The sequence below is a fragment of the Salvia splendens genome, chromosome 5, assembly GCF_004379255.2.
Source record: "Salvia splendens isolate huo1 chromosome 5, SspV2, whole genome shotgun sequence".
NCBI lineage: Eukaryota > Viridiplantae > Streptophyta > Magnoliopsida > Lamiales > Lamiaceae > Salvia > Salvia splendens.
Window position 1 is genome coordinate 14,947,237 of NC_056036.1, and position 22,230 is coordinate 14,969,466.

A 22,230-nucleotide genomic window follows, 5' to 3' on the forward strand; every position below is an offset into this window, starting at 1 on the left:
CATGTACCAATGTAAAGTGTGGAAATGATTGCAAAAATGATGTTGGCTTAGTGTAATATCCCCCTCACCATCTATCGATTTTCTCGACAAAAAATGAAGTTTGGTGTATGTTACACCATGGCGGGCTCGGAAACGCGCGGATTAAGATTGGATCAAGTTATATGGAGGATAACTGAATCGGTTGGACCAGTTAGCCAATTGTCGTTGCCACTTAATCGAATCAATCCTCAAACCGAAACGCGCCAAAGATAATATTTATGACTCTCGATTTCGCACTACTTTAACAGTAAAGCGGCAAGTTCGGGGTCGATCCCACAGAGAAGTTGGTGTGTCGAGTGTGTGAGTAGTGAACAGGGGGTTGGCTGCTGCCACGCTTTAACTTGGGAGTTTTAACTATGGTTTTTATCTAGGCAGAATTCAAACTAGCTAGCTTGATCAACGGAAATTTAAACACTGGGTCAAGTAAATTGCAGGTAATAACAGAAAAGTAAATGTGCGATTTAAAAGAGAGAATAACTTCGATTAAACTAAGATACGATTACAGAGTGAAAATAAACTAAACTAACACTTCGAAAATAAAAAAAGCGGTAAACTGAAAAGAATCTCAGCAGGAAACTTAAGTTACGCCGACAGAAATGGTTATTCTGCAATTGATTGCTACGTGCTCTTTCTTCTAGAATAACGACGCTTTTGGATAACAAATCAGTTCGTCCTGGCGTCTTCACAAGCTGGCACGTGTCCCCTTCTAGAACGTCGTCCTGGGTAACAGAATGGTGGGCCGCATCCAGCTCATTTCCTCACGTTTTTCTTCTAGAAACCAGCGGTCCCCACTTTAACTGCTTGACCTCGCCCCTTGATCAACTCCCCCGATTTTTGGCTTTTTTCGCCTTTTGTACGTGCTTGATCAGTTCGGCCTTGCTGCCTTGGACAAGTAGCATTTCTGCACATTTTAACACTTGTTTGCGCGATAAACCGATCAAGTAGTATATGTTTTACGTTAAAACCGATGCATGAAATGAGCCTTATCACACCACATGCTGAATTTCTTAAGATTAGATTTTCAAGGCTGGGTGGGATGCAATATGCAAGATGAGTAAAATGGCAAAATTGGCTGAATAAGTGAACAAATAACAAATAGTCCAGTGATGATTTTCTTCCTTGTTTCTTTCACCAATGCAGATTGCTTGGATGATCAGAGCACACGCTCTGTAGAAACGGACCACATAGCTCTGGATTTCCTTGTTAGCTCGAATAAGAGAGTTCTGAACTGTGCTCATTAGGGCAGGTGACCTTCAAGATTGTTCTAGGCTAAGGCAACATTGGAAGAAATGCAGGCTTCCATATGATGCTGGACTTCGACCAGACAGAAAGTTGTCTTAGAGGTCCAATTTCTCTAATAAGTTAGTGAGATCAGACAACGAATCACAGATGGTCCACAGAAGTCGTTGCAACTGAGTTGAGGGCTGTGACGAACTTCAGCCTACCAATCTCAACGGGGATAGCACCTGTATACAAACCTGATGCCTGGTGGCTGGTGGCAGGCTTGAAAGTTGATTGTATTGCAAGCCAGAGACTTATGCAGGTTTGACAAACACAGTTAACTCTAGGCTTTTCTCAACTAGATCAGAGTGTAGCTTGACTGCTAGCCTTCTAAGTCTAGTAAGCTCAGTTTAGAAGTTGCCCAAGAGCAGGTTGTTTGACATATCCAGTAGAAAAGGTTTTGAAACTCTCCAATCCAACCAGATATCATGCCTCTTAAGATAGTTGAAAGATCATTGTAGAATCACTGTATTGGCTATGACCACAATGGGACAACGCCAATGATTATTCCACTGAGCCCTCGAGCAAGAACTCCGAGATTTAGAATCACTATATTGGCTACGACCACAATGGGACAACGCCAGTGATTCCACTGAGCCCTCGAGCAAGAACTCCGAGATTCTTGACAGAACTAGGGTGCTCAGATTCTGACACTCTTTCAAGATGCTGGCGGCGCTTCTTATATTTGTTAGGCTGTTGTTGGCAGGAACGGCAAAAACTGAAGAGTTGATCTCGGGAAAGGTTCTTCACATAGGTCGGTAGAAGCCAAGCGAATAGCAATCAATGAGTTTCTTGCAAGAGAAGAGGCGCGCAAAAAAAAATTAGAAAATGTTAAAAGTTCATGTATTTATAGGCAAATAAACTCAAAATAATTCATCTGTTTTTCACTCGTAAAGTTTATTAGTGTTACTATTCAATGAAATTTTGAAATCAGATTACGTTTTTAGGACCAAATCCTATCAAATAAATAGACTACTACTGAACTCTGTGTAACGTTTTCTCAAAGAAGAATTGCAAATATGAAACACTATTAAGAATAAGTTGATGAGAAATATACAAAAGACGCAAAGGCAACATCAAATTGCACTTACACTGATCTTTATTTTAATGTTAAGCATGTGTTTGTATATTTCTTATCTATGTGCATAACCTTGAGCTGAAATATATCTTAAATGTAGTGAATAATAACAATATAAAATCATTCATTTTCATCAAACTGCCAAACTAGTTGGATAGCAATTGTTTAAATAAAAAGGTAATCGTTTAAGCAAAGGACAAAACTGCCCCCCTCTTGGGAGATGATAGATACGACTAATTCCTCACATGAGACCCTTACCGTTTTACCCTTGAGTGGGTTCCGGGTCAGCCCACTCGTACCCGAGAACGTGCAGTACGTTGAGCCTTTTGAGTCCAATACCACTTACTCTAATTGCATCTCCTAGTAGAGTCTTACAAACAAACACCAACATATCATATAGCCGAAGATGATGCTGAAAACGGAACTCGTCAAAATTTCAACCCAAGAACATCTGATGAGATGTATGAGCAGATGGCTGGCTCACTCGATGTAGAACTTCTTTTGTACTGGAGGCACTGGTTTTCCAGATGCCCGGTTAATCTCACAGTTAAGATTAACTTCCATCAACCGGTGATTCACCTTGGAGCGAGTCATTAAGAAATTAATATTCAACTCATCACCAGATTGAACGTTCCGATGAGGATGCAGTAAGAACACCTGGAATAATGAAATAGTAGTGTTATTACCACATACATGACTGGACGATATCCAAGGACTCATAGAGAATTATAACATTCACTTGAGCTACATGTCAGAAAACAATGTAATGTGACTATCACTTTCCAGCGTATTTGTTGAATCTTGAACGTATCATACGAGATTATTACATTAAATCAGAGCAGAAAATCAACCTTTAAAACCCTACGGAGCATTTATTTTCAGTGGTATAATTGATCATTAAAACCATCAGGATATATAAGTCCTTTACTATAATTTGACCTGAACATAGTATAACACGAATTTTTGGGTTCTGTACATGCCACTCTCCCTACACCTAGGGTCACCGGGGAAATGAAAAGCTCTAAACCATCAATACAAATCCCGGAAGGATCTTTTTACAACCTAAAAGCTTACTGATGAATACTACTAAGTAAATGCATGGCACTTTTATTGGACAAGATGAAGAACATAGCTACTACCAACCTGCTGGCCCCAATGTGTGCCAAGATCTTCATGTGGGGCAGTTGTTAACTCAACCTCGTTTTGAGCTGGACTCTTATCGCTTCCCTAAGTAAACAATTGAACCAGCAAATTTAAGTGGTGTTGTACTACACCAGAGCATAAAATCAGTAATATTAAAACTCACTCGAAAATGGACATCAAACCATCCACCAAAGCCACATAATCTTGCATCTTCTGTGATGGATGTGGAAATGCTTGCACGAACATCGCGTATATCATCAACAGTAACTTTCAAGCAGTCAATCTCCTTGATGATCACAGGTGTAGCGATACTTTGGTTTGGATGAAGGTTGTCCCAGAGTGATGTCTGAAAGTTTAATAACAGTAAACATTAGTCCTATAAGGAGACTTTGCAGAAAAAAATTCATAAATATTAAACAGGTATAAACTGAATAAAATGTGATTCAATAAATGAATATTCAGAATAAAAAAAAAAATGAATATTCAGAATAAAGACTTCATGCGAAAGTAGTGAAAATATATCATGCGAGAACATTGAATATGCGATTTGAAGATTCTATTAGATTAGATTTAAATTATTTACGACACCAACCTGCAAATAATATTTCTTTTGTTCTTCCTCAAATGGTTTTGTCAAAGCACTCATGTCTACGCCATAACAAGCTTCTGTCTCCTTAACAAAACCAGACCAATCTTCCATTGCTCCATCATAATCTCTCATTTTCTGATCACCCAACCCTGACCTGATAGGAGAAATCCACATTCGGGCATGGCTGGGATACCTGTGAGATTGGACTTGATAATCAATAACTGGCAATACCATCAAACATTAAAGTCGCTGAATTACAAACTTAACATACTAGCAGTTGAATGATCAACTCAAAGATGTGTGGTAATCGCATGTAAGTAACACTGGGATACTAATTAAAATGCTTAGTGCACTAGGAAATGATAACTGGAAATCAAAGTTCCCTTTTTTGAAATCCCTACAAACAAACACTCCCTCTGTCAGCGAATAGGAGTTCCATTTTTCCATTTCGGTCTGTCCGCGAATAGGAGTCCCGGTTCATTTATACTATAAATGGTAATAGTCCCACATTCCACTAACTTATTACACTCCAGTGTTGTTAGAGTCGCAGGGCGCACCGGGTCGATGAGGTGAAAATTCGGGTCGCGGGTCGAAGGGGTCGAGAGACCCACAAATCTAGGCTAATTTTTTTCCTTTTAATATTAAATAAAATAAATATATTGCTCTAATGTTTATAATATATCAAATAATATAAATGTAGATGCAATTCATGTGAATAGAGATAAAGTGGAAAATAGAAATAATCAAAATATCAAAACAATTCATAAGTCATAACACAATAAATAATTGAAACCATTGTCTGAAAATATCAAAACAAAGGAATATATGAAGGGTGGCAACAAAAGATCTTTGAATTATTTATTTGTTTAGGAGTAAAGAGGCAGAATTATAAAATGTAGAAAGTAGGTTTGAAAAGTTTGATGTGGTGCATGCATATATAAAGAGAATTGTGATTGAGAGAGTCCGAAAACATGTGAGAGATTTGAAAAAATCAGAGATAGGATGTGTTTAGGGCGACCCACTCAACCTAGCCGACCCAGCGGCGACCCTGTATCTCGATCAACCCACCCATGTTGGGGTGGTGATGGTCTCGACCCAGGCGACCCGAACAACATTTTGACAACACTGTTTCACTTGCATTTTATTTAAAAGTAATATATACAAGTGGGGTCCATATACCACTAACTTTTTTCCACCAATTTTTCTTAACATTTCTTAAAACCCGTGCCGAATAGAAATGAGACTCCTATTCACGGACGGAGGGAGTATAAGTAATTGCACTCGAGTCCATCAAGAGAGAAGTTGAGCGGTTGAAGCCCGGCAAAGGTAACCCTGATCTCTACATTCTACAATAAATAAAGCGAGTAGGAAACCACTAGATGTGTTGGTGAGTTCAGTTAAGATTTCCAACTGGAAAACAGATTGCTAGACAAGGGCGGCAGTTATACATGCAATCACAATGGTGATGAATGTTCGTCATCTTAATAGATTGTACAATAGTTCAATTCAAAGAACCAAATATTTAGAAATATCATTCAAGAACACAAGAAATTCAGAGTACGAAGTACTCAATCTCCATTACATCAGGACCTGTGGTCTCACTACAAATTTGCTGGTTTAGAGGAGCAAGACATCCTCTTCGATAATCAAATTGTTAAAATTAGTATATGAGGGTTCGAATTGGGTGTTATCCAAGTCATAGTCTGAACTGTTTTAATCTCCAGAATGTAACGTCATGCAGATATCTGATTTAATATATCAAAACAGTAGTTCCAATCATTGAGACTCAGATTATAGGAAAATATAAAACAATATAGTACTCCATGTTTTCATAGTTGGGGGAAGGGAATCACTGTTGAAGCTTACCAACAGAGAGATGCTAATTGCTAACCAAATAAATAAATAAAAAATTGCACAAAATTCAAAGGAGGCAAGAAGCAAAAGAGCAGAAATTTACTCATAAAAATAGTACTAACATGACACCACCGGAATTCAACCAGCGATCCCGTGCAAAGAGTACCGAGTCAAACATTGATTCACGTAGAAGAAAGTATCCCATCCATTCTGAAATAATTACATCAACTACACACAGAAGGAAATTCCTTAGAAGCATAAAAAGATGCAAGATTAAGAATTAGAGAAATCAAAAATAAGAGAAAAAGGTGAAATAATGGTGATATTGAATAAGCATGAAACCTTTTTCCGGCAGCGCAATGTCCTCCATCGATCCCTCAATCACTTCAACCACATCCTGGAGCTTGTTTGCTTTGACAAGTTCCCGCGCATGTTCGGACATCTTTGTGGCTTCTACTGCATAGACTTTCCTTGCACCAGCTTGTGCAGACCATATAGCAAGAATTCCACTTCCTGTTCCTACATCCAAAACAACCTAGTCCGCGAGCAAACAAAATCAGTCCATAACCTCTCAAATTTCCATCAGAATAATCATCGAAACACGGAAATTGCACCGATTATACACCCTAGCTTGAATTTCTATCAAATTTCATTCTAAAAAACTGGCCATATATAGCTCATCTCATGCAAACAATAACAAAAACAATTCAGCTGTATAAAGCAAAATTTCGACGAAAAATATTCAAACAACATGATAGCAAAAAAAACTAGAGATTTGAACATCTTTAGAGGGGAAAAATTATATACCTTTCCCTTGAAATGGTGCTTGTTCTGGAAAACGGCGTTGTAGTAGGCGTCCATCCGAACGCGGTCGCAGAGCATCTCCTTCTGGTGGTAGAGGAAGCCATAGGTGCAGAAATAGTTGGCGAAATCAACACCCTTGTCTACGACGCCGTTGGCGGCGGTGGCGCTGCTTCCCATTATCAATTTACGCGGTAGCGGATTGGAGTCGAAGGAGAAGTGAAAATACAAAAATCGGTTCTTGCGTTTAGGGTTAGGGCACATGTCAAAACAGTGTGTATTTATAGGTCGAGTTATTGGACCGTTGGATCATGAACAGGCCGAATCGGTTCACATATCAGACTGGTCCGGTTAGGTCTTGTTTCAATTTTGAATGTAGAAGTGAAAATAATGTTTTCGTAGATCTAATTTTGAATGTAGAAGTGAAATAGTGAATAGTCCATGGCAACCCTTTTCTCGTTCTTTTTTACTTTATTATTTATAGCCCCACCATCAATTCAATTATTGTTTCTTCTTTTTTTCTTACTTTACCAATTACGCATTAAAATCTGTATCAACCATAAATGACTTATTTCTATGGAACGGATGGAGTATGTAAAAATGAGAGAGATAAATATTTTATTAGAAAATGATATAGGTTGGGTTGGATGTGACGGATGTCAATCGGGGCATCTTGTTCGGTTTATCGGGATATTCAATTACGCCTCATTTAAGTAGGAGTATGATTTTTTGGATTACAAATTTGTCAACTAGCCATAAACATTTGGATTTTAGGTTAATCCATCGGCATCGGCCAATCAGGGGGAAAAGTTAATAAAATTTCCAACTAATATATTTCTATTGATGATTTTATATTTATTATAAATACATAAAGAAAGAAGTGTTATTTCAATTCGAAAAATGTGTAACTTATAGAATGGATGTAATACATTTTTTTCAAAAATAATAATACAGGAGTAACTTTTAATTTTACATGTATATTTATGATTAGTGTAAAATTAAACAAAAAAAATTAAATATGATTATAATTTTCAATTAACGAAACACAAAATATTTTCACATATATTAAAAAAATATTTTACTGACCTTAAAAGGTTTGAAAAAGTAATGAAATTTGATAACTAAATAGTTAGAATTAACTAATTTTGGACCAACTCTATGGAGCTTGGGTTATTTTTGGACTTATCATATTGATTGTGGTATGTTCATTTTAAGGTTATTCGGATTGTGATTTTTCAAAATTATACTAGTACATTTGTAATTCTTACCTTAGCAAATTATTGGAATAATCTAAATAGCGTCGCCGAATTTGTTATTAACAAAAAATGGCGCTGGTGAATTAATATGGAGTAGTTAGTAAGTAATTATAAATATAAAAACAATCTCTATGCATGTCTTATTATATATATTGTCCACAAATTGATTGATTGTCCAGAGATTAGATTGGAGTGTGTTAGTTTTATTTGAAAATTTGAAGAATTCATCTACGTACAACATTTGATAAGGCAAACTTATATTTTCAGAAAGAGCATTAGTTATTTAAAATCGTTTTTGATTGAACAGTAATTAGTAAGAATGATGTGTAATATTTAATTTTGTGAAATTCAAAGGTATAAAGTATAGATGATCTTGATATATTCACTCATTTTAAATTGATTCTGAATGAGGGAGAGATAATATATAGTGAATGAAGTTTTTCACATGAGTATTGAATTTATCCGCGAGTTTAGGCTCCAGGACGTGGACGTGGACGTGAACGTGAACGTGTACTTGGACAATTAATATTTAGATCGTGTATTATAACAGTCTTTGGACTTTTAGTTGAGCTTGGGCAACAACTTCTCCAACATAAAGATTAAGGATCTTTTGTACCAGGACTAAGTTGGGTTACTAGTGCATGTGTTGTATGGGTATGTCCCTTGACATGACCAACAAATGAAACATGTTAAGATGTTTCTAGATTTTCAAACATGAGTTGAAAGTCCCATTAGTAATTGACAAACATAAATTTTGCATGTTTTTAAGGACTAAATTTGACTTATTTTAAATGTCAATCATGCAAATTATGTTCTTAAATTGCATATGTTATACATTTAGTATTTTTTGACGTATTTGTTGATAAATGATAGAAAAATATAGAAAAAAAGGTGTAAAAAAAGCCAAAGTGCAGCAGCCTCTGTTCGATCCCATTCTGCCAGCAATTTTGAAGTCCAGTCAGTGCTTACTACATGTCATTCTCTTTGTCTTCGAAAGAGCTTCGCGTGGATATCTTGCATGTCTCAATCGGAGTTCTGTGGAGAAAGTTATGACAATTCTACGAACATTGCGCAGTGCAGTCAAAGCTGACGGGAATTTATGCGGAAATTCACCGAAGAAAAGAAATTATTATATTGTGAAGCGAAATCTCTCCTATTTCTTGTAGGGCACGAAATTTATCAAAAATAAACCTTTTTCCAGCCTATAAATACCTCTGAACCAAATTCATAATCTCTCCTATCTCAGAGCCTCCAATCCTTCTCCCTCTCTACACTTCTTCCATTCCATATTCCACCCTTAAATTCATCCATATTCCATTGGAGCGGAGTTCTGCAGATCCAGGCAAGAGAAGACTGAAGATTGAAGATTCAACCTTGGGTTTTATTAATTTCTTTCATGTCTCGTACTTTATTTGTAGTTTTTACTTGTCTGTGAGTTAAACATCAACTGTGGAATTTTTGGTGAAGATATTCGATTGATTTTGCTTGTTAGCTCTTGTAGTTATTTGATTTATCCTTGCGCTTTCTATATTCGATTGATTAGCTACCTCTTGAATACATGATAGAGTTGATTAGAGTACTCGGGAGACGAAATAGTTGACTTGGAAAATGGATAATTCACACTTTAATTCAATAGAACTCGGGAGAGTTGAGGTTTCACGTGAGGTCATTGGTCTTAATGATCTTTTAGGAGTTAGATGTTAGAGATTTAAAGGGGACTTTGATTTCAACACCTAATCTACGGATTTCTCACCTCGGGAGAGGGTTTAATCCAGTTAAGTGGTCGACTTAATAACTCTAGAGACCGTAATTCAAGAAAGTCGATTGTGTTTTGGATCCTAATATTCTACATTCCTATGCATGCTTTGTATCATTGTTTATATACTTTCTTTTTATTTGTTTATTTATTTTTCAGTCTAGTTTAATAAAATCAAACCAAAAAAAAACATTTGTATCTTTAAATAGTATATGACGCTTAGTATATGATAGCCAGTAGCAATCTTATTCCCTGTGTTCGATATCCCGGTACTGACCTTTAGCTATACTAGATCTACCCTGTAAACTTGCAGGTATTTTTAATGCTAGTAAATAGTGTAGTAATGTCATAACTTATTATATTTAAATTATTTTTCATAAAACATGATGTATATCAAAATAAATGTAATTTTATTAAAATTGTATCAAAGCCCTAATTGGATTTATTCATATAAATAATTTTGTATGTCATTATAACAATATTTTTTTGTTAAAAGTTATGAGGATGTTTGATAAGGCTAATTTCATGCATGGGTCTAGGGATTTAATTCGTGATTTTACTGGGGCTAACGCACGTTTTAAGCCAGGTGTGTAAAGGAATTCGCCAGGTCCAAGAAAGAAGACCAAAAAATCACAAGGTCGAGGAACTGGCGATTTAGTGAACGATTATGAAGAGAATTGCTCGACGGAGGAAGCTCTAGAGTTGAAGGGTAGAATAGGGATTTCTACGAAGACTCAAGGGCTATGTCCGCATCTATAAAAGGCAGAAGCATGCAAGCTGGAGGGATCTTCTCGGTGGAGACCTCACCACAGCTTGTTGCCTAGTTCACTTTCCCACACACACACTTGATACTAGTTTGAGGAGATCTCAGTTCACACGTTCGGGTTTCATCTTAGCTTCCGATATGGTGTAACACCGCTCTTGTTAGGAGCGAAGAAACAATTTATTTTCCGCTTTCCGTATTTTACTTACTCTGCCGAGCTTCGTTGTTCGAAGCTCGGTTCTCTGTTTTCACCAAATAGTTTCTGGTTTAAATGCAAGTTTGATTTTCCGTTATGGTGATTGTGTTGATTTCTAGTTTGATTGCTTCGTTTATTGAGATTTTGGTGTTTTAAATTGTCTGAGTTGGATGCGTTTCGCAGCTGTTTTCTGAGTTATTATAGGTTAATGGTCAGATCTGGGAAGTTGGAGTTGGATTGTGGAAGAACTTTGGTTGGATTTGCTGGATTTGTTGGTTGTTGGGTTCGGATGTCTTGGATCCGGAGTGGATCAAGTATTCTGACGTGAATCTGAGTAGTTTCGATCTGATTTTCATGCTTAGTTTACGAGTTTTTCTTTCATTCCGTCTAGTGTACGCAGATCTGATGTGTTTCCGTTTTGTGGCAAGTTTCCGACGACCAAATTTCTATATTCTGTTCGAATCTCGCTTTGTGCTCTGTTTTGTTCATCTGCAAGTTTAATTCGGTTGAGAGGATACATTTCACTGCGAGCTAGCGTCAGAGTTTGTTATCTGCAGTTTTTTCCGTACTTGCCACTTTTGGAATTATGGTCCCCACTTTCAGTTATCTTCTGTTTAGCTAGATTAGGTAGTTGTTTACACTGTCTAGGAAGTGGTTATGTTTCTTGCTGTTGAAGTCTGAATTTACAAGTTTAATATGTCCTAGGTCTAGCATTTACATTTCCTGCCTAGGTCTAGAGTTAGTTTAAAATTCTCAACCCTTTTGCGTGGCAGCAGCCATTTGTTTGTCCAAAGCCTCTGAGCACTACTTTGCGAGTCCATCTCTGTGGGATCGACCCCACTTCCCTATACTAATTCATAGTATTCGGGTTGAGGGATTTATATTATTTTTTGAAAGGGGAGTTGAGAGTGCCCAACGACTGAAGCACTGTATGTTCTCTTGAGTTCCTGGACCCTGTGCTCCAGTGAACTTAAGAAGCATGGTGTCTTGACCGAGCGCTTGCATTGATCAATTTCTGTGCATACGTACGAAAGAGCCTCTCTGTTACTTTCATACGCTTTCAAATGGCGCCGTTGCCGGGGATGGATGGCGTACTTTGTGTTAGTGCTTAGAGTAGTTGATACGAATAATTTTAATTTACTGTTTTTTTTTTTCGTTTTCTTTGTAGTGCATGAGCAGGAGCTTCTACCGGAGTAACTCGTCTGGTTGGAAACACGGTCAGTCCGTTTGGAAGATCAAGGATACAACCTCCACCGTAACTACCAGATCAGGGTTCACGACGGGAGATCCGTTCCCGACTGAGTTTTTGAGTGACGAATCCTGGGAATCTTCAGGACGAAAGGATCCGGAGTCCCCACCAGAATCAGAAACAGAGTCGGAAACAGGGGAGGAAGAGGAAGTTGAGATGGCGCACGTAGCAGACCCAGATCCAGAAATAGGGTCACTAACGGCTCATCTCGATGGAGAGCCAGCGCATGCAATAGTGATGAACCCACGTCAGAAATCTATTGAGATCAAAACGAATGTGTTAGGCGTCTTACCAACATTTTCTGGGCGAAGGAGTGAATGCCCGTACGAGTTTTTGAACGAGTTTAGCAAGTTGTGTGGCATTCAAAAGAGGCCTAATGATGCGACAGAGGAGGACTATCGCTTGCGCGCGATTCCTTTCACTCTAAAGGGGGAGGCAAATACATGGTTGTTGAGATTACCCCCTGATTCTATCCGCACCTGGAGGGACTTTAAATTGGAATTCCTAGATTACTTCTTTCCATCCAACAAGACGAACGCTTTGAAGAAGGAGATAGTGGAATGCAAGCAGGATTACGATGAGTCATTGAGCCAATACTGGTCAAGGTTCAAGGGATTGCTGGACGCGTGCCCGAATCATCGGATGATAGAGGCGGAGACATACTCTCTGTTTTATGAAGGGGCAACTCCCGAGTCTAAGGATTTGATGAACTCCTCGAGCGGGGGGAATTTTACAAGGAAGAGAGGAAGCGAGGCAAGAGAGATTTTGGGAAGATTAATCGACGCCAAGAAGGCGTATGACAACACGAGGAATGCTGTGAGAAGAGGCTCTGCGAATGCATTGAGGGAGCTGGAGGATGACAAAGTTGAAGCAAGGATTGATAGGCTGGAGAAAGCCTTGCTGAATGCTATCGAAAGGACTAATACAGCCGCACTAAAGGAAACGGCTAAGATGTTAGGTCCAGGAGATAATCAACTCCAGCAATATTACGGACCTCAGGAAGGTGATTACCAGGCCCAGGCGACCGCGATGGGAAGTTGGAATCCTGATGGAAGTTGGAACCAAGGAAGACAAAGAGATGCACCCTGGAGAAATCACCCGAACTTTAGATGGTCTGAAAATGAGCAAAGCCAGCCAGCACCCCAATTGAGTATACAGTCAGCACCGCAGCCCGAGAGGCAGGGTAACTGGAGAAATCATGAGGGGCAAGGAAATTGGAATAACCGTAACCAAGGAGATCACTCGACCTGGGGAGACAAGAATCAGAATTATCAAGGGAACTCTTATGTACCACCACATCAAAGGAATGCCAAAGCACCTTACCCAGGTCAAGGAAGTAATTTCAACAACAATCCAGGAGGTCAAGGGCACATTCGCCCAGGCCAAGGAAGTGGAACAATCCAGAATATAGGGCCAGGTCCCAGTCAGCCAAGCTCTAGACCAAGGAACCTTGATGAGATGGTTCACGACCACGTCAGTTCCCAGCAGCACATTCAGAACAATTTACAGTCGAACAATGATGTGGTCCACAAGCTTCAGGATGCGCAGCAAGAACAGAAGGCAGCAATGGATATGTTGGCCAAACAGTTGTCTCAAATAGCTACTTCCTTGAGTGATATGCGGGGAAACGAGGGTAAGATTCCTGCATCGGTAAGACCACCTGACAGAGCCAATATTAGCCAGATCACACTAAGATCTGGGAAGGAGTACGAAGGGCCGGTCATGAGGTACAGAGAGGTCACGACCCCCATTAAGGATAAGGGAATAGAGGATACAACCACTGAATCAAGGAACTCGGTTGAGAGCAACCCTGCGGTTAGAGATGAACTTCGGGCAGGAGATTTAGAGAAACAGTTGCCCAGGACAATCGAACCCTTTTTCCTAGATCCAGAGCCGGAATTGGTAGAGAACAGAGGAGTTGATAAATCTTCAGCAGGTGAATGTTCCGGAACCGGGAAACGACCAAAACCTTTCCCGAACCGAGGAGAGGCAAAGAAAAAGAGGGATGAGCCAGTGGATCTTATGGATATTTTCGGGAAACTGGAGATAAATCTACCCTTCTTACAGGCTTTGAAAATGCCAGTTTTCAGCTAATTCATCAAGGAGTTTATAGCTGGGAAGGCTCGACCTAGTGGAAAAATCTTGATAGGCGAGAATGTGTCCGCGGTGATTCAGAAGCGGAGGATGCCCTCGAAATGCAATGACCCGGGTATGTTCACTTTGCCCATTTCTATCGGCGATGTAAAAATTGAGCATGCTATGTGTGACTTGGGAGCATCCATAAATGTGTTACCCCTGTCCATATACAAGAGGTTAGTGGGAGTAGGTATGGTGGATACGAAGGTTGTGATCCAATTGGCGGACAGGTCATGCATCTGCCCTGAAGGAGTGCTCGAGAACGTAATAGTCAAGGTACACGACTTCCTGTACCCGGCTGACTTCCATGTGATTAAGATGAGCGATAATGAGTCTGAAGAGTCTGGCGGAGTATTATTGGGGAGACCTTTCTTGCGAACCGCTAAGACTATCATTGATGTCTTTGATGGTACTATCTGTCTCGATTACAATGGGGATAAATATACATTCAGCATAGATGAGGCAATGAAGAAGCCACTTGATGTTGAAAATTTGCATTTCGTAGATGTCATTAACCCCTTGGTCCAGGAATACCTCGAGACTGAATTAATGCAGGGACAGATTGAGAACTCAGAGATGAGTCATGCTGTTGATAGGGAAGTGGCCAGTTGGTGCCAAGCAATGAATACGAGCAAGTTGTCGGATGAAGAGCTAGCAGAAGCAATTCTGGAGTTTTGCACCAAGCCTGAGCTAACCAGATCGAGGGAGACACTTTATGGGGCAAGCAAGGAAGATCTTCCTGGATCGACTAAGGGGACGACGACTGGAGCAGCAGAAAAGAACCCCTTGCCTCAGGAAAAAGATGTTCCCAAGAAGGAGTTGAAAACACTTCCGCCAGGCCTAAAGTATGCTTACCTTGAGGCGAATGAGACTTTTCCGGTGATTATCAACAGCAACTTGATCAAGGAACAGGAAGAGGAGCTGCTGAAAGTCATCCGAAGGAACAAGAACGCTATTGGTTGGACACTTTCTGACTTGGTGGGGATTAGCCCTGATCTGTGCATGCATCACATTCGACTAAATGAAGGAGCGAAACCCTGCAGAGACCCTCAACGCAAATTGAATCCCAATATGAGGGAAGAGGTATTGAAGGAAGTATTGAAGCTGCTATCCCTAGGAATCATTTATTCCATACCAGACAGTGAATGGGTTAGCCCAGTACATATGGTACCCAAAAAGTCGGGAATCCAGGTTGTCAAGAATGACAAGAATGAGTTGGTACCGACCAGGCTAGTCACCGGTTGGAGGATGTGCATTAACTACAGAAAATTGAACGAGGCAACCAAGAAAGACCATTTTCCCCTTCCGTTCATTGACCAGATGCTGGAGAGATTAGCAGGCAAGCAATATTTCTGTTTCTTGGACGGATACAGTGGGTATTTCCAAATTTACGTGGACCCCGAGGACCAGGAGAAGACAACTTTCACGTGTCCGTTCGGAATGTATGCATATCGGAGAATGCCGTTTGGCCTTTGCAATGCACCAGGCACTTTTCAACGGTGTATGATGAGTATTTTCTCAGACCTGCTGGAAGATTGCATTGAAATCTTTATGGATGACTTCACTGTATACGGGGATTCATTTGATTCATGTCTGGCGAGCTTGGATGTAGTACTGAAAAGATGTCAAGAGAAGCACTTGGTCTTGAATTTCGAGAAATGCCACTTCATGGTCCCTGAAGGAATTGTCCTAGGGCATGTAGTATCGGAAAAGGGCATACATGTGGACCAAGCAAAAGTGGACGTGATATCAAAACTGCCCCACCCGACAAATCAAAAGGAGGTAAGGGGATTTCTAGGTCACGCAGGATTCTACAGGAGATTCATAAAGGATTTTGCCAAAATTGCTCAGCCACTCACTCATCTGTTGCACAACGATGTTGAGTTTGTTTTTAATGAGGAGTGCATTAAGGCTTTTCAGCTGCTGAAGGACAGATTAGTATCTGCCCCCATCATCAGAGCACCTGATTGGGGTTTGCCGTTTGAAATCATGTGCGATGCGAGTGACTATGCAGTAGGGGCGGTGCTAGGTCAAAGAGTTGACGGAAAAAGTTACGTGATTTTCTATGCGTCAAAAACGCTAAATCAAGCCCAGAAAAATTACGACACCACGGAGAAGGAAATGTTGGCAGTCGTGTACTCTTTTGAAAAATTCCGACCATATCTGCTCGGGTCAAGGGTGATAGTCTTCACAGATCACGTTGCGATAAAGTACTTACTGGCAAAGAAGGAGTCTAAGCCAAGGTTGATCCGTTGGGTGTTACTGTTACAGGAGTTTAACTGGGAAGTCAGAGACAAGAAGGGAACGGAGAACAAGGTGGCTGATCACTTGAGTCGCATTCACCAAGGTGAGACGGATGAAGCAATACCTGATGCGTTCCCGGAAGAACATCTTTATTATCTTAACGATTCTCCTAGACCTATCGATTTTGAAGAAGTAATGGCAGCGACAGGTCCAGGAGGTGCTGAAAAAGGGAAATGCCAGACGAATGCAGAACCATGGTTCGCTGACCTAGCAAATTACTTGGTCACTAAAGAAGTGCCCAGCTCCGACGAAATTTCCCGGGCCCAGAAGATGAAATTAAAAAGTGAAGCCAAATACTACTTTTGGGACGATCCGTATTTGTGGAAAATGGGAGCTGACCAGGTAATTAGGAGATGCATTCCGGAGTGGGAGCAAAGGGATGTGCTGAATCATTGCCATGCTCTAGCTTGTGGGGGTCACTTTGGACCTAGGAAGACTGCAAGGAAGGTTTTAGACAGTGGTTTCTACTGGCCGACATTACACAAGGATGCATTCGAATTCTGCCAGAATTGCGAAAGGTGTCAGCAGACCGGAGGAATTTCTAGAAGGGACGAAATGCCACAAGTCCCGGTGATTGTTTGTGAGATTTTCGATGTTTGGGGTATGGACTTTATGGGTCCATTTCCATCTTCATATGGGAATACATACATACTTGTGGCGGTGGACTACGTTTCGAAATGGATAGAGGCAAAAGCTACGACCTCCTGCGAAGCTGTAGAAGTAGCCAAATTTCTGCGATCTAACATTTTCAACAGGTACGGAATCCCTAGGGCTGTCATCTCAGACCAAGGAACCCATTTTAAGAACCGTACAATAGAGGCTCTCATGAAGAAATACGGAGTCCACCATAGGTTGTCTACACCTTATCATCCTCAGTCCAACGGCCAGGCAGAAATATCAAATAGGGAGATAAAGGCCATTCTCGAAAAAACGGTGAACCCGTCTAGGAAGGATTGGAGTAAGAGACTGGATGATGCATTATGGGCTTATAGGACAGCTTATAAGACACCTATTGGTATGTCACCATATAGGTTGGTATTCGGAAAAATGTGCCACTTGCCCGTGGGAATCGAACACAGAGCATACTGGGCGGTCAAAGAGATCAACATGAACCCGCAGGCTTGTGAAGAAGAGAGGAAGATGCAGCTCCAGGAACTGGAAGAGTTACGGCTTGAGTCTTATGAATCTGCCATGTGGTATAAGGAAAAAACTAAGCTTTGGCATGATAAAAATCTCCGGGGCAAGGAACTCAGGGTAGGACAGAAAGTCCTTTTGTTTCAATCCAAGCTCAAGTTGATGCCTGGAAAGTTAAAGTCTAAATGGATTGGGCCTTACATCATCGTGGGACTTCGAGCAAACGGAGCAGTTGAAATCCAGGGAAGTGCACCAAATTCCATACCCTTTCTTGTCAATGGACATAGGATAAAGGTCTTTAGGGATAGCTCGGAGTTGTGTGTAGTGGACGAAGTGCCACTACGCGCACTCTTTGATATCACCTAACCAGTCTAGGAAGGAAGTGTTCTTAGAATATCTCCTGGGTCTAGCACTTAAAAGTTTGACCATACCCTGATCCAGGAAATTTTGAGAACACTTAAAAACAAATTTTGTAAATATTTAATTGCTTTCTTTTAAAAAAAAAAATTTTCAAAAATATTTTCGAAACACCAGACCCATCGGGAATGATTTTGATGATGTCATATCCTAGGCCCGGGGAGTTTGGCGTTTCATTCTTTTTAGTTTGATGTTTTCTTTTAGTGTGTTTTGGCAGTAGGGATTTACTTGAGCAAAGAATTGTGGGGTAAAGGAGTTTTGGAGGGAATTGGCACCGGTTCGGATTTCACATGGCACTTTATGGGGAGGCGTACGGTCGCTAGCGTCACCACCTGCCACCGCCTGCAAAAGAAAGATGTCCTCTCCCATGCCTACACTATAATCGGTTTTGGCATTCTTATCTTCTCTTTACTCATTCTCTCTCCAAATATTCTCTCTCTCAAATCAAAAAAACCCCAAATTTCGCTCTCTCTCTTTCTAACCCTAATCTGCAAAATTTCGCACAAATTTCTTTTCAAAAATTTCTGCAGAATACCATGGATAACAAACAAGAAGCTAGCAGCGCCTCTGGATCCGCCGAGAAGAGTGCGGCGGAGTTTATGAATGAACTATTTCAGAAGTTCGGAGGGGCCGATAAAGCGATGCAGGCGTTCGCGATGTTCGCAATGGGACAAACCATGCCAGCCGGTCCAACAACCACCGTGACACAACCGGAAGCTGTCGAGACACCGCCCACTGCTGTACAAGAAACCGCACCGGAGGCTGCTACCATTATTCCAGAAGAAACCACCTCTGCACAGGACACAGTCCCAGAAACCACCACCAGGCCGGAGGACATTACAGTACCCGCCGTTCCAGAACCTTCCATTGCGAAAATTCGCGAAGTAGAGACAGATCTGGCCGCGGGACTGAATTTATTGGCCGTAAGTGAACCCAGGTTAGTTTCTGCTTCTCAGAGGGAAATCCCCGTTTTAAAGGATGGAGGTGATGATATTTCTGCTGTGGGCTTAGTGGAGAGTGTTGTTGAGGGGGTAAATGTTCTTGTGGCGGTAGTTGAGGACACCGCTATCACTGTTAGTAAGGATGTTGAGGGGGGAACCCCTGTTCTGGAGGCGTCTGTTGAGAAGGATGCCGTTGTTGATGGTGATGATGTTCAAGTGGGCGAAGCCGCCCTAATTTCTGAGAAGGATGTGGAAGGGGAAACCCTAGAAGTAGTTGAGGGCGATGAAGCCCAAATTGCTGAGGAAGATGTTGTTGCGGGAAGGACTCCCGACAAGTCTGTGGGCACTGATGCCCAACCTGAGGGAAATCTTAAGGGGTTGGAAACCCCTGTTTATATCGCGGGGACAACCCCATTATTAGCAGAGGAAGGTGGAGCACTCGATTCTGAGGATGCTCAAGAAACTGTTGATGCAGGACTCAACATGATAGTGGATCTAACTGAGGTCCCTGAGGAGGCCGATTCGCAGCTAAATCTAAGGGGAACAAGGAGACGGACACGTCGAAGTATACTTGATGACATTGACGAATCCGCACAACAAAAGGATAATGAAACGCTGGACCTAGCGACAGCCGTGTCTGAGCAGGAAGACTCTCCCAGACCGAGTGGTAGGGAGAGTGAAGAGGAAGGGCGTCGCGCGACGGCTAAGAAGAGGAAAGGGAAACAAATTGTTTCCTCCTCGACCAAGAAGGCGAGGGGGAAATCTACTGAATCTCCACTTCCTCCACCCGCCAAGGTACCATACGCCACAGAGCCCGAGAGTCCTGCCAGGTCCAGTGATTCAGAGGAGGAGCAAGAAGAAGATGTTCTGAACTTTGAGCCGACGGAAATTTGGGTTACAAGGGAGCTGCTAGACGATATGAGAAAATTTGACGATCCAAAACGTGTGGCCGTATACAAGGAAAAGAGTGCTGAGGGAAAGGTTGCGAAGTCCGGTAAGATGTACCACCCGGCGGAGCTCAAACATATTAGCTCTAACGATGAGTTCAGGGGGTTTATAGATGCAATCGGTTTTGATTGGTTACTAAAGCACAGCACTTTCGAAGTTCCAGTCGACGCGGCCCGTGAATTCTTTTCCACATTCCGGTTCAAATCCACGGCCGACTTGGATACGGAATCCATAACTTTCAGGCTTTTTAATGAAGAACATAGGATGAGTATCCGGGAGTGGACCTTGCGGATGGGCTTGCTAACGAGAACAGAAGATGATGAGGGCCTGTGGAACGACAGAATGGTTGGTCCGCCGAAGTTGACGCCAGGATTTCAGGCACAAGGCGCGTGGGAGTTCTTGACTCACTCAAGAGTGGGTCAATTTAAAACAAGTTTTTCGAAGGCACACCATATAGAGAATCGGGTCCTGCGATTCGCCCAAACTTTTGTCAGCTACAACTTGATGGGCACTGCCAACAACGCCCTGACGACCGCCGACCTATATTTTACGTGGTGCATGGCTACAGGAGTACGAGTTCATCTGGGTTATTGGTTAGCCCAGGCCTGCCATCAAGTCACCTCCAACCCGTCCAGGCATCTGTACACGTGCCATCTTCTCGGGGCCTATTTGCAGCGCAACGTTGTAATCAAAATCAGCAAGGCCTGCCGTGAAGTAAAAATGTGCTCAGCTCCGGAAGTCTTCAATTTCGACTTCTTTTTCAACAAGGGGTTGCTGATCGCCCGAGGGAAGGAGGTGTGTTTTTATGAGGTCGGTAAGTCAGAGACACAAATTAAGCAGGAACCCGATGGTGTGGAGGTAAAGGATCAAGCCGCTGAGGACGAAGTCAGGCTAATGGTTCAGGGAGTGCAGAAAGAAGTTGAGGAGGTAAGGAAAGGAATCGACGGGGTACGCAAGGAAATGACCGAGATCCGAAGGGAATTCGGAAGAAGCAGGGAAGAGGCCGCAGTCCTGAGGGGACGTATCACCGATTGGGTGGCTTCGTCAACTAAGCAAACCAACAAGATGGCGGAGGGTGTTGCTTTAATGACGACAATGCTGAAATGGCTGCACAAAAAGTTCCCGGATACATCAGAAATTATTCCTGGGTCTAGCGGCAACATTACAACGCCGAGTCCAGGAAGTGTATCCGCGCAGAAGCCATCGCAAGGCCCGAGGCCTCACACCACCCCCTCTTCTGCTAGACCCGTGATCCTGAGAACAGCCATACCCCGACCCACTGATGACAGACCAGAGAAGCCGGAGATGCCGGCCAGTAAGAAAGCAAAGGTGACCCAGCCGACGGTGCCACCAAAGTTTGGCTCCCGCGGGGGCCAGACACCGAATTGAATTTCCCCTCAAACCCAAGTAACTTTTTCTTTTCTTTTCTTTCAAAGTGCTTTCGTTTTTATTTCTGTTTTTACCTGCCAGCATGCTAGGTTCTGTATATACGTGTTGAACCCTTCCACACTTAGCCCAATCTTTGGTCTAAGTGTGAGAAGGGGTTGTATGTCATAACATGTTTCGTGTTGTATGTTGTCCCTTCTCCCACTCAGCCCAATGCTTGGTCTGAGTGTGAGAAGTTTGTGTTTTGTTGTGTTCGTTTCATGTCGCCACTAACTGTCCTGTTTTCCACTTCATTGGGATTGCTTGAGGTCAAGCATGGATGAAGTGGGAGGGGGGGAAACAGTTAGTGTAGTTAGTGTCTTGTACATATTCTGTTAGGCCTAGGAGTTTGCAGTTTTTTTTTTTTAGGTTCTGTGTTTGCATAACTGGTATAATAAATAGCAAAAGCCCCTTAGGGAGAGTAATTGAAGAGAAAATACATGCTAATTTGTGAATCCTTTTCTCTTAATAAATCAAAGTCAGTTGGATGAAGTAAGAACGATAGAGGATGCCTTAGATAACCTAGTTGTGCAGCCCTACTATAAAAGTGAGTTATAAGCCAAAACACTTTGAGCTAACATGTATAAAAAGGGGGCCGCCACTGGATGTTTAGGGAGAAGAGTCCGAAGGAGAAAAAATTGGGAATAGGGTTCTGGAGGTATAAGCTGGACGAAGTCCAGGAAAAGGAGGTATAAGCTGGACGAAGTCCAGGAAAAGGAGGTATAAGCTGGACGAAGTCCAGAGAGAAAAAAAAAAAAAAAAAAAAATTTAAGGGGCAGGAAGCAGTAGTAACCTGACCAAGGAAATAAAAGTACAAGGAGGATTGTAGGAAGGAGAAACTCTCATAACCCGACGCATCAGTGGTGTAACTTTAACTTAAGAGCGATTCGATCCTAACATCCCTGGTGAGGAATGAGTGA

General features: G+C 41.6%; 1 protein-coding gene across 2 annotated transcripts; it reads right to left on the reverse strand.

Moving 5' to 3' along the window:
- Positions 1-902: 902 nt before the first annotated feature.
- LOC121805958 (protein arginine N-methyltransferase PRMT10-like) lies at positions 903-7,046 on the reverse strand. 2 transcript variants are annotated; one of them, XR_006051560.1, is made up of 8 exons: positions 6,792-7,046; positions 6,327-6,519; positions 6,107-6,212; positions 4,134-4,323; positions 3,705-3,887; positions 3,542-3,625; positions 2,657-3,055; positions 903-2,111 (listed from the first exon to the last, which is right to left on the reverse strand). XR_006051560.1 is itself a non-coding variant. In XM_042206012.1 (7 exons), the coding sequence occupies exons 1-7, from the start codon at positions 6,963-6,965 to the stop codon at positions 2,879-2,881; spliced, it is 1,107 nt and encodes a 368-aa protein (XP_042061946.1). In that variant the 5' UTR covers positions 6,966-7,046; the 3' UTR covers positions 2,503-2,878. The 2 variants fall into 2 exon arrangements, 1 of the variants encoding a protein (XP_042061946.1); XM_042206012.1 differs by lacking the exon at positions 903-2,111 and having other exon boundaries at positions 2,503-3,055.
- Between the last annotated feature and the right edge of the window lie 15,184 nt (positions 7,047-22,230).

Bases quoted from the DNA above. Each gene is read 5' to 3' on its own strand.
- LOC121805958 (XM_042206012.1), bottom strand. From the start codon at position 6,965: ATGGGAAGCAGCGCCACCGCCGCCAACGGCGTCGTAGACAAGGGTGTT. The intron at 3,888-4,133 runs GTTGGTGTCGTA...TTAAACTTTCAG, and splicing joins AAAAGAAATATTATTTGCAG to ACATCACTCTGGGACAACCT. The intron at 3,626-3,704 runs GTGAGTTTTAAT...TTGTTTACTTAG, and splicing joins GGTTTGATGTCCATTTTCGA to GGAAGCGATAAGAGTCCAGC.